The 12,706-nt window shown below is 36.2% G+C and overlaps 1 protein-coding gene across 3 annotated transcripts in view; it reads right to left on the reverse strand.

Moving 5' to 3' along the window:
* Positions 1–1,309: 1,309 nt before the first annotated feature.
* Positions 1,310–12,706, reverse strand: part of LOC129005581 (5'-AMP-activated protein kinase catalytic subunit alpha-2) — a 142,576-nt gene continuing 131,179 nt past the window's right edge. For 2 of the 3 annotated variants that reach the window (XM_054434504.1, XM_054434505.1), the window contains exons 9-13: positions 12,300–12,347; positions 8,210–8,299; positions 6,971–7,041; positions 3,965–4,133; positions 1,310–3,071 (exon numbers count right to left, since the gene is read on the reverse strand). In XM_054434504.1, coding sequence (XP_054290479.1) covers positions 2,980–3,071; positions 3,965–4,133; positions 6,971–7,041; positions 8,210–8,299; positions 12,300–12,347 — 470 coding nt within the window. In that variant the 3' untranslated portion in view covers positions 1,310–2,979. The remainder of the gene's footprint in view (positions 3,072–3,964; positions 4,134–6,970; positions 7,042–8,209; positions 8,300–12,299; positions 12,348–12,706) is intronic. The other variant, XM_054434506.1, reaches the window with a different exon arrangement.

The following is a 12,706-nucleotide window of genomic DNA, read 5'->3' on the forward strand; positions in this document are numbered from 1 at the left end:
AATAGGCCCCTTCACTGTCTCGATTCTTAAATATGTCACTTCGATCACTGTGACTTGACACTAACAAAGATTAGAGATCGACATCATCATTATCAATGTCATCATATAGCATCAAAGCCAAAAGGGCTTTCCTCTTTCTATCCATACTCGTCGCTAGTTTGGACAGAACTGAATCTCCGCAATGTTATTTTCGCAGTCTGTAGAACCATTCTCTAGATTTTTCGCTGCGTAATTTTCCGCTGCGAAAAATTACGCACCGCATGGCGGAGATTCCGCATCCTGTGGAACCATAGCTTAATCTGTTCAATTAAAATATTCTCCAACTGGGTATATAAAGCTCAAGAAAAGCATTGAATTTTTAAAACTTAACTGACACAGAGAAACCAAGTAGACAGCGCAATAAACTATGTACGATTAATTGTGAGGCACCGTAAGCTCAATTGAGTGAAATCTCCCGTGTCAATTTAAATTTAACTACCAAATTAAACTACTATTTCATCCTTAACTGACTTGGTACTGATACTTTTCTACCATGATTAAATAAAGAAATTAATTACACAAATGATTAAACCCAATTATAAAATCCATTTATATAGTTTTATTACATCAGTTTATACGACAATTTCATTAGAAACCAAGTCTTTGTCTGCTAGCAGTTGACAGGAGGATTTAATGAAAACTTAACTATAGAAAAAAAGAGCACTAAAGTGTTTTGGAGTGGTTTGAGATGAACAGTGTTGATTCCTATCATATCAAAAAAATAATAAGGGTTTGGACGGCAGCCCATAAAATCGTTTGCGTTTGTGATATTTTATTCACAACGCCACTGGTGTGATCAATAAAATAACTTAGCTTAAAGCAAAATGAATCTGTTGCCGATTTGATTATCACGTCATATTTTCAAACTCCCGGCAGGGACCTGGCCGATGTTGGGTCCTAGCACCTTAATGTCTGTTTAAATATTGAACAGTTTACTACACTTTATATATCTTGTCAAGTTAAATGGTCATGTAGCTTTTGTTTTGAAAGAGATTTAATTACCAGTCTGTTATTAAAGTTACACATCGGTAGTTTTTTAAGGCCAAACATGGATCATTAGACTTATTAAAAAATCCTGGCTAAAAACAGCTGGTCTTGGTCAGCAACAAAGCCGTAAGGGTCGTCTTGTACACTTATATCCACCCAAGTGTGATCAGTGTCTTTAAAAAGTTACTAACAGATCGTTTTACAAACACATTGTAAAACTTTATTAACTGTGATGCCAGTTCAGAAATATTGTTCAAAGGATTTTGATTAAAACAAATCAAGATTAACATTTCTCTTTTATTTATAACACGACTTTAATAAAAATAAGATAGCATAATAAATTCTTTCATAGTGACTAAACTAAAAGTAACATTAATTTGCATATTCATATACACTAACAGTTCAACGTATCTACAAAAAAGCTTACACTGTACACTTGTAATTCGGATGTAGCATCATTATGGTTTGAGGAAAAGGGATTTAAAGTTATATAAAGTTCTATAAAGTTTTACCAAGTTAAATATGTTATTTCTAAATAGAATACGAGGCATATACACTTAAAATAAATATTTTTTTTTGGAAGATCAGCTTTTGAGATTTTAAGTCCTATTAATAACTCGGATACTATTTTCAATCAAATGAAAACGATATCAAAATATCTCTATTTAATAAATTTTTACAATATAAAATATTGAATTGGCTCACACAAAATTGCAAACAGATGGGAACATTCGGATTGCCCCTGTCCTGAGTAATAAAAATTTTAAACTCATGGGGGGATTGGAAACTTTTATCTTTAAATATAACTATTTGCATTACAAATATGTACGTTACTCAGTTGAAATGAAAAGGCATCACCATACAAAACAATATGACAAGCAATAAAAAAGTTCTGTTTTTTTTTAATGTAGCATTTTAAATAGATTACAATAGGTATTAATTTCTTCGCATTCACCAAAATATAGTATAGTGAATATTCTCTGAACATTTTTGTCATTCCTAAAATCTTTGAAATTTTTATTATTAGATGCATCAAGCCAATGTTGTTTGACACCCTAGTTAATTCCTACTGTTAATAATACTTAATAAATTACTTAATAAAACACCCTACATTGAGTCCCTGGGATTGATTTACAGAGAGTAAACTAAAAAGAATAAATATTATAGAATTAAATAATGATGGTTTAAATAATTTTAAATAAAAATAACATGATAATAAGGTACATATATATAATATTATGATTTGTAAGTTACACTTGTCACTTGATAGAAGTAGTATGATCATTTCAAAATAACTTTTAAATTATCTATTTATTTAATACTAATATAAAAACGATGTAGTAAAGGTCAAGTTTATAACTGCAAAATTTATTTAACACCAGAAAACATTAGCATAAAAAGCTTAGAACCATAAAAGTCATAAAAACCATGTAAAAAGAAAATATTGTGATCTAATTAATTCCAAAATCATGTAACAATCGTATCTTTGTATATCACAGTTGTACATCCTGCATCTAGCCAAAGTTAAAAGAGAGTATTATAAATTCTCTACTACCTTAACTCATTACAACAACCCTTATACTATATCCAGTTACAATACAAAAGACCTTAATAAATTACAAAGGCAAACAGCTTTAAGGTATTCAATCACAGAAAAAAATTTAATTGAACAAAGATAAAACAAAATTATAGTTGTGGTAACATTATGGCCTGAAAAAGACCAGTAAACAAACAACGTAAAAAGTAAACAAATTGCAAAATGAGTACGTGAAAAAACTCAAAACTGATCTTGGTTAATACAAAGAATTGATCGCTATAAAGAAAATGTTTACAAATTACTGCGAGAACAACAACAAAATAAAGTATATGCAACAACATTTAAACAAACTTGAATCTTTAAAGGAAATTAAAACTAAAAAAGTAAGAATATTGACGAGGTAACTGAATGAAGGTTTAGCGTGCCAGTTGGGTGATAAGAGCAGCACACATCTCAAAAAAGAACATGATGTTATGTCCCGGGCACATTTGCTGTATCTTGTCAGGGTCTGGAAAACACAATATAAATTAACCTGCGAATAGAAGAGTTAGGGTGGGTGGAATAGGGTCTATGGTGGAGAGCCTAGAGATTCAATTAAGGGGAAGAGAGGGGGAATAGTTATTTGTGCAACTAGTGAGAAAAGTGAGCAATTGACTCACTCGAGAGAAATCCTTACTCACGAGCCGTAGGCGAGTGAGGAATGGTTTCTCGAGTGAGGCAATTGTACTTTGAACTCGAGTTGCACATTATACTTTTCCTACAGTTACCATAAAACAAATAAATTGGTGAAGAAACATAACCTATTTTTACACAGAAGTGAACTTTTAATAAAACATTTAATGTGAAGTGACAAATACAACAGTACAACAGCTGACCAGCTGATTTACAGCCAGTGCTGCCAACGTATTTCGCGCGCATACGACGTTGCCTGCATGTTACGCGCTCACTATTTCGTGCCTTCACGTTGCAAATCTGGAGTGAGACAAAGTAATTAGAGTGAGACAATGTTAACATTGTCTCACTGATGAGCGAATTGGCCACTTTGCTTTCTCAAATCAGTGAGAGAACATGTACATTGTTAGGTAACTGTAGGAAAAAGCATTATTTCTCCTATTTTGATTAAAACAAGTGAGAAAAAGTCTATAGACCATTCATAGTCACATCAACTATAGTTTGGTGGTGTGGGGACATAGCCACACAACCCAGAGTGAGCTGCTGCTTGAGAAGAAGACTAAGACAATCATTGCATCCTCTGGCACCTTAATTAGTGTAGACAAAATAATAGACACAATCTATCCAACCTATGATGGTCAAGGATGAAATAATCAAGTATTCTAAGTATATCATCTATTGGACACTAACTTAACAGCTAATATGAAATGTTGATGATAGTTCCAATACCTTGAAAAGATAAGGCTGCTGAATCTTCTTCATTACTGAGACTTTTGAAGTCAAGTAAGTAACTCTTGTAGTCCACCTGATAAAGCTGAAGAGACATCTTGGTATACTCAGAATCTGCAGTCTTGCGATGGCGCACACGGACGTGGTAAGGATTTACAACTTTCCATTCCTGAAAATATCAACCAATTTAATGCCAAAGCCAAACATCAAAGTAGGTATTTTACCTACAACAGTTTTTTTTAAAAGTAGCCCGTTTCAGTGCAGTCCTTAGGATTGAAAAGTTTCACATAACAGCATTGTTTACTTCCATAACAGCATAGTTTTACTCATAACAACACGGGTAACGGACCAATGAGGTTCAAGGATTGAGAAAGAACAAGTAAAATTGTAATGATTCGAACTTCAACTAATTAGCTGTTCAGGCCAATTTAATTGTGTTTGGTACAATGTTTCGTTGCATCACTGTCAGTGGAAATGAGATGTTATAAACAAAAACATAACCTCTCTTAGAAGTTATGAGTAGTGATTTTTAGTAATTAATTTTTAGTAACACTGTTGAAGGTAAAGTCGTGTACGCAAATCGCGTAAATAGTGTTAACGACACTCGTAGAAGTTTTTAAGGCACTCGCCAAGGCTCGTACCTTAAATTTTCTACTTGTGTTGTTGTTGTTAACACTATCTTTAGACAATCGTTGCGTAAACTACTATATTCTATTGTTTATGTGCTATAGACATTGCTAATATCACCAAAACATTTTCTTATTTTTATAAACTGTCCATAGCTTTCCAGTGCCTTGTAGTTTTAATTCCCAAGTCTCTATAGACAAAAAGCAATCCGTCAAACATTGGAAAATAGTGACAGAAGTTTTGTATGCATTGCATCAATCCCATCTTCGGAGCAAACTACAATTCAAGATGAATTGCTGCAATGCATCAGAAACGTCTCCCATTTTCTTTGTCAATCCATCGTTTAGCTCATTCATTAGCTTATTCAACGCGTTCATCTCTTGATTCCACAGTCTACTTTGACCTGGGAAGACTGCCCTTAAGAGTCCTTGGAACCTAGACGTTCTAACTCATAAAACAATTTAAAAACTAAAAAAAGAATACTTCCAAACCTCACAGTACACTAGATATTTATATTGCAATCACTTTATTTATTTTCATCCTAAGAGTGTTGTCCATAAATTAAGGTCTCTATTGTGCTCCCATTGCAGCCACGCCAGCTAGTTCAAATCTGAGACCAATGTCGTGGTCCCTTACTTCATCCACTACTATTCTAGCCGATTCCCACCTCTATGACAGGATTAGTCCTTCCTATCATAGTATTCAAAACGCTGAGAGAGAAAATCAAATTTTCTCTTGTCTCCTCAACATCACAATTCAAAACATCTAGTTACAAGTTGGAAGCTTGAATTCTTTAATCCACCCAGCAGCCAAAATCCTCACTATCTTCATAGTGCCCAGCTTGCCGGGCAAGGCCCTATCTTGTGATCGAATGTTGCCAGGGAGTTAATAGGCTATATATAGCTCTGCAAGAGGTTTATATCACACATTTCCTCACTCAATAGCTAACTCTCATTATACACTAATTTACCACCAAACACAATAGTATTATAGGCCTATCATGTTATGGTTACAACCTAGGTTAGCTGGCTAACCTATAACCTTGGTTAGGGATCCTAGGCTATGCCTATGTTCACGCCAGGGATAGGCTATTAATGGTCTTGGTTTACCCTTCCTCAAAATAGGAGCCACACAACTTAAAAAAAATTACTGAATAGTACAAATTTACTTAAAAGGACTAATTTTACAATTATTATAGCCTACTGAAAAATATTAGAGATGTGTCAAACCCCATAATCGCAAAAAAATTAAGGACATATCCCGCACTCGTGAAGATGTCATTGTCATATTTCGCAAGAGCAGCAAAGTCCTGAGCATTTCCCGTGTCGTTTAGTTATCAGTATTATCTTCCACAATCACGGCAAAATCTTTACCATATTATCCTGTGGTTGCAAAGCATCATGATCGTCAACCGCCATCACAGAAACTATCGTCATCTGCAATCGCGATAAAGGTGTGAATTTTTAGATGCCTGGATCCTTGCAGACAGGTTCTGAGATCATGATTACATTGTGATTGTGAAATCTTGAATCGAGCTCGAAAACTTAAGCCGCTCGCACACTTCTACTGCTAATACAAATCATGCAGTTTTTTATCAAAATTATGTGTTATTTTCTTAGGTACTTACTATTGTAGCAACGGAAAAATTAATAGCTCCACTTTGTACAACCATCAAGTTTAGTGTAGCTTCAAACCGGTCATTAATATTGGACAAAATTATGATATATAAAAATTATCTTAACTTTTTTCTTATGGGGCTGGGGTATCATCACCCCTTACTACCTCAACCTAAAAGATCTTTTGTAGCACCCTTTTAGCTTAGTCACCCAACTGAAGTCTTCTTGCGAAGCTGCTCAGTTGGTGCACACCCATTTCTTGTATTTCAGTACCATCGGGAATGCCTTTCCTAGGTGTTTCAACCTCTTCTGGGCTATCGCCGGACATTCCAGACATATGTGCTCAGCGGATTCTGTTTCGTAGAGGCAGAATCTGCACTGGTCCGTCTGTCCCTATTGTCTTGAGGTACTTCCTTACATAGCCATGCCCTGTAAGTAGACCTATCAAGAGGCTTATTTCCCCTTTTTGGAGGTCGAAGATGTTTCTACATTCCATACTAAGAGGATTGATGAGCATCTTTGATTATCTTAGCTTACTAACCTTAATATTAATTTATTAAGTACTTGAAAGTCTAACATTCTGAATCCGAAAATATTCAAACCCGAAACCTCGCAATATCTAATCCAACTCGATGTGAGCCTTGACTCTCCGATCCAAACTGAAATATCACTATCCACACACCTCTGAAAGGTACCATCATAAATTACATTAGTAAGAATAAAAAAAAAAAAACTAATTTCTAAGCAGTAAAAGTTTACTTACAAAATTCAAGGCTTTCATGGCTCGATAAACTTCATTCATGATATCATTGGGCTTGCTTTGCGAGCGGATGCCTGGAAAGAACAGGAAGTAGGCTTAAAATAAAACACTGGTAATTATCATAAGTCTGAAATAGATGGCTGAAGGATTAAATTTACAGTAAACAAGTTTCATTACTCATATTTCCTCATTTTTTCAGGTATGTGTGGATTTTTGGGTGACAAACACAAATGGAGATTATGGTATTGATTTTATTTCAAAATAAATTAGTTGTAAAATGTATTCGATGCAGACATAAAATTATGTAAAACCACACCAAAATCTCGGCATCTACATAATGAGTTAATTATCCAGGGGTGAACCCTGGATTTGAATCGAGCTACTATCAATATAGTTATGTCAGTCCAATAAAGCACTGTAGCCCTTATGAAGTGTATGGCTGCAGCGGCACGGTTCACTATTAGGTGATCGGAACACAAGTCTAGTTCTGAGTATTACAGCGTGCAATCCATTTGAATTATAGAGATCGATAGGGTCTACTTAATACTTATAAAGTGAGAAGGGAAGCTACTTACACACAACACTTACAAGAATAATTCTAGGATTGTGACAGGCCTGGTCATTAATACCACTGGAGGAACAAGTTTGAATGGGAATAGTAGAATGAATGGGAATAGTTTGAATGTACAGGTGAAGAGGAAAGCAGATTTTAAATGCATGTTTTTGGAATTGTAGTCACACTTTACTGGTCTATAAAGTATATCTTCACTTGAAGTTGAGCAGTACATCATTTGCTTGGGTTCGATAAGTATCAATACTAAATACTTAATACTAAATAGCCTCAACCTAAATACTTGTGGCTTTTGCCCATAAACTCAAATGACAAACAAACACAAACAGCAAAACTTAAACAATGCTAAGTTGCAAAAACCATCAACAAGCAACAGCTAGTGGGGCAAGTATCTAGCGATGGGCAAAAAATGCCATCTATAATCTTAAGTGTTTATCAGACCAGGAACCAGGATCTAGTCAGTGCTCTAGGAACAGGAATCGATTGATATTGAAGATTTGGTGCCAAACTCAGTGACACAGTCTACAAGTCGTAATAACAGTGACAAATATGAAAATGCAACTTTACAAATGACTACACTATCTTCTAATGGTGCTAGCTGGATAGGCGCAGTGCACGAAAATATACTAGCTAATGTGTATTAAGGGTTAACTACAAAATACAAATGTTACCTAAGTGCCATTTGGCACGCTTGACTGGAGTTCCTCGGTTCGGTCTTGGATCTCCACCACTCATCTGACTCATGGCACGCTCTCTCAGAGCTGGAACAAATAAAGGTCTTGTTATTGATAGGTTATTGGTTGTTTGTAAAATAAAATTGGCATCTCACTATTAGTCCTGTTTCCAAATACTACAAGCAAAAAACCTTGTACAGTAGAGTCCCGCAAACTCGGCGTAATGTGGACTGGAAGGGTGCCGAGTTTGTGAAATGCCGGGTTATCGGGAACTAGGGTTAAAAATAAGAACAATACAATTTTTATTCCTTTTAGCTGCCTTATTAATTTATATTTATATTACAAGTCAGTATGAAGTCATTAGATATAGTACAACAAATCCTTGATACGAGTTGCGAATGATTTAACTTGAGCCCAAGTTTAACTCGGACTCAAAAAATCACTAATTTTCTGAGCCAGGTGATGGCCGAGTTATCCAGACTGCCGGGTTATCGAGTGCCGAGTTTGCGGGACTCTACTGTATCACAATGTTCTAGACAAACAATTACATAGTTTAAGGTCAAAATGTGTTGTTTAAAATTTTCTCTGTAACTTTTTAAGTGGATGGATATGTTTTTTGAAAAATTAATTGTTGTCACCATGTGAAAATCAAAAAGTTGTAAGCAACGTGCATAAATAAGCCACACATTGAGCAAAACACGTTTAAAATTCTAAGTATTTTATTTTTAATTTTATTGAAATGTTTGATACTACTAAAATACTGTTAGATATACAAATATTTGTTACTGTAAAATTTTCAATATCTTAAGATAACTATAATTTGAATTAGATCAGTTTTTACCAAGAACCTTTTATCATTGACTATACACAGAATAGACTTTCCATGTAATGTAAAAATTTGAAGTAAAAAAAAAAAACGTGGTTGAGATGGTCACCAACTAAACAATATTCTGTGTTAAGAGATAAATCAATCAGCTGTTTGCTATGATACTGCATTGGTTTGAAATAATATTCAACCCAATACACTAGTAAACTCCGGTGAGATGGTCCTGAACTTCATCTATTTTTTTTGGCTTCAAACTTTCATATCACATGGGAAGTATATTCTGTATAAAGTCAATGCTTTTATTTAATATATATTTGTGTGATTAAAATTATTCAAAAAAAATATTAAGTAAAATTAATAATTATTTGATTTCGATTCTCTACTCAACTCAATGAAATTTAATGAAGATATTTTGAGGAATTTGGTGACTTAAGCAGTAAAGTAAAACAGATTAGCGAACTTCAAAATGACCAAACTCGCATATTATGCTGGATCAAAATTATTGTGAAACATATTTTTTTAACTCTCTATATTATAATAATTTGAAAACTGAACAGTTAAAAAATGTCTGAAAAAGGCAGAACATCTTTAAATTAATGAGTTAGAAGAACAGAGTTTGGTCAAAGAAAAAAGCGTATTGTTTGACAACCACAAACCTGAATTTTACTTCAACAATGTTATGTTCTGTAAGTATTTTGAACCTGACGATTTTGAGCTTTATACTTACTTGTGATTACTATCAGAAAAAAAACAAACATTTCAATTGCAGCTTTTAGTTTGGACGATTTTTGGCAACAAAATATGTTTTAAATCAACAAATCCATTTCTAACATCCAAACTACTTTGAACTATATCCTATGATCCTCAGTTGATAACCATAACTAGATGGTCAATAAATGTAACTAAAAAATGCACTTTTGTAGCAAACCAAGCATATGCTGTATTAGTGATGGCACTAGTATTATGTGTTAAGTTAAGCGATTAAAAAAGCATATTAGAAGTTGAACTATACACTACTCTCTGTTTAAACAGGGTGTCTAGTTTATTTCCATTATAAAATTCAAGACTAATTCCAGACTTTTCAAGACTAATTCCAAATTTTTCAAGACTAGTTTTTCAACAATTAGTGCGTGTTGATACCAAAATGTATCGATTCTCGATTCTTGATACCGATACCAATTTTTATAGCTTAACCAAATTTTCTATATAATACTACACCAACCCCTGTCTTTGTCATAAAGGAGTATTATGATAATGTGGTGTTTTCAAGTAAAAAAATAATGCAGCAATAAAAAATTCTAACTAGCAAATTTGGTTTGGCAAATTTAATTTTTTATCATGAAATCTTCCACGTACCGTACGTTTAGACATCATTATTGACTGCAGCGGTTACAGAAACGTGATCGTCGTCGTCCGCGATCACGGCAAAATCATGAATATTTTCCGCGGCCTTGTAGACATCAATGACATCATTGTCATCTCCCGCGGTCACGGAAATGTCATCGTCGTCGTCCGCGATCGCGACAATATCAAGAACATTTCCCGCGGCCGAGCAGATATCATCGTCGTCTCCCGCGGTCACGGAAACGTCATCGTCATCTCCCGCGGTCACGGAAACGTCATCGTCGTCGTCCGAGATAGCGGCCAAATCATGAACATTTCCTGCGGCTGTTTAGACATCACCGTCATCTCTCGTGGTCACGGAAACGTTATCGTCGTCTCCCGTGGTCACGGAAACATCATCACCGTCGTCCGCGATAGCGACAAAATAATGAAAATTCCTTGCGGCCGTGTAGACATCATCATTGACTCCCACGGCCACGGAAACGTCATCGTCGTCTCCCGCGGTCACGGAAACGTCATCGTCATCTCCTGCGGTCACGGGAACGTCATCGTTGACTCTCGTGGTCACGGAAACGTTATCGTCGACTCCCGCGGTCACGGTAACGTTATCGTCGTCCCCAGCGGTCACGGAAACGTTATCGTCGTCCCCAGCGGTCACGGAAACGTCATCGTCATCTCCTGCGGTCACGGGAACGTCATCGTTGACTCTCGTGGTCACGGAAACGTTATCGTCGACTCCCGCGGTCACGGTAACGTTATCGTCGTCCCCAGCGGTCACGGAAACGTTATCGTCGTCCCCAGCGGTCACGGAAACGTAATCGCCGTCGTCCGCGATCGCGATAAAATCATGAACAATTCCCGCGGCCGAGCAGATATCATCGTCGTCTCCCGCGGTCACGGAAACGTCATCGTTGTCCCCAGCGGTCACGGTAACGTTATCGTCGTCCCCAGCGGTCACGGAAACGTCATCGTCGTCTCCCGCGGTCACGGAAACGTCATCGTCATCTCCTGCGGTCACGGGAACGTCATCGTTGACTCTCGTGGTCACGGAAACGTTATCGTCGACTCCCGCGGTCACGGTAACGTTATCGTCGTCCCCAGCGGTCACGGAAACGTTATCGTCGTCCCCAGCGGTCACGGAAACGTAATCGTCGTCGTCCGCGATCGCGATAAAATCATGAACAATTCCCGCGGCCGAGCAGATATCATCGTCGTCTCCCGCGGTCACGGAAACGTCATCGTTGTCTCCCGCGGTCACGGAAACGTCATCATCATCTCCCGCGGTCACGGAAACGTCATCTTCGTCGTCCACTATCGCGGCAAAATCGTGAACATTTCCCGAGGCCGTGTAGACATCATCATCGGCTTTCGCGGTTACGTAAACGCAAGACGACGATCGCGGCAAAATCATGGAAATTCCCGACTTTGAAATCAAATTTAAGACTAAATCCCGACTTTTCAAGACCATTTTGAAATTCAATACTAATTCCCGACTTTCCCGATTTTCCCGACTACTAGACACCCTGTTTAAAAGTTATCGTTTAAAGCTAGTACTAACATATCTACCTCCTGTTTTAAAATGGTTTTATACATTAGGTTAGCATTTTAAACTACTTTAGGTTAAACATTTATTTTTGCCTAATAAGTTTAAAACAAGAAATAATGGTAAATAGATAAATAAGGAACTGTAGCCTATGAAGATTTTACTGCTCTTTTACTGAGCAAAAGGTTTTGTATCCGTACCAGTTTTTCTAAGATTATTTCAGCCTAAAGAGTTATCTTTGTTACAGTTTAGACAGCATTATAACTTGATTATTGGTATATGTCTTAATACTATAATACCCAGCATTGATCACCAGCCCGGTATTATTAAGCACCAGGTTTTATCTGTAGTTAAATAATTGCAATCAACACTACCTATTGAATCATTTCCCCCAGATAGGGAGAGAGCTCGTTCTCTGGAAACTGAAACATGACACAGCATTCACACAAAGACACGATACAATATCACTTGATTAGGAGTCTGTCGGGTCATTTATGGTGGTCAAAGGTGTTCCAATGTTTACATTTTTGGGCCGAGCTTTTATTTTCATGATACTGTCAGAAATATTATATCAATATTTACTGCTTTCCACCACAATCGTAGAAAGTGTCTTCAAATATTGCAGATTTCAAAATTCATTATTTAGCTGCAATCACAAGGAGACGTTCAAGATTGCATTGCGATCCTAGTAGATAATGAACAATATACCGATTGTAGGCTAGTATTACAATTAATATTTGATTAAATCAATACTTCCCAAACAAGAAAATTTTGGCCCAAG

This window comes from Macrosteles quadrilineatus, unplaced genomic scaffold (assembly GCF_028750875.1).
Source record: "Macrosteles quadrilineatus isolate MER2022 unplaced genomic scaffold, UCM_ALF_1.0 Scaffold_24__1_contigs__length_1734639, whole genome shotgun sequence".
NCBI lineage: Eukaryota > Metazoa > Arthropoda > Insecta > Hemiptera > Cicadellidae > Macrosteles > Macrosteles quadrilineatus.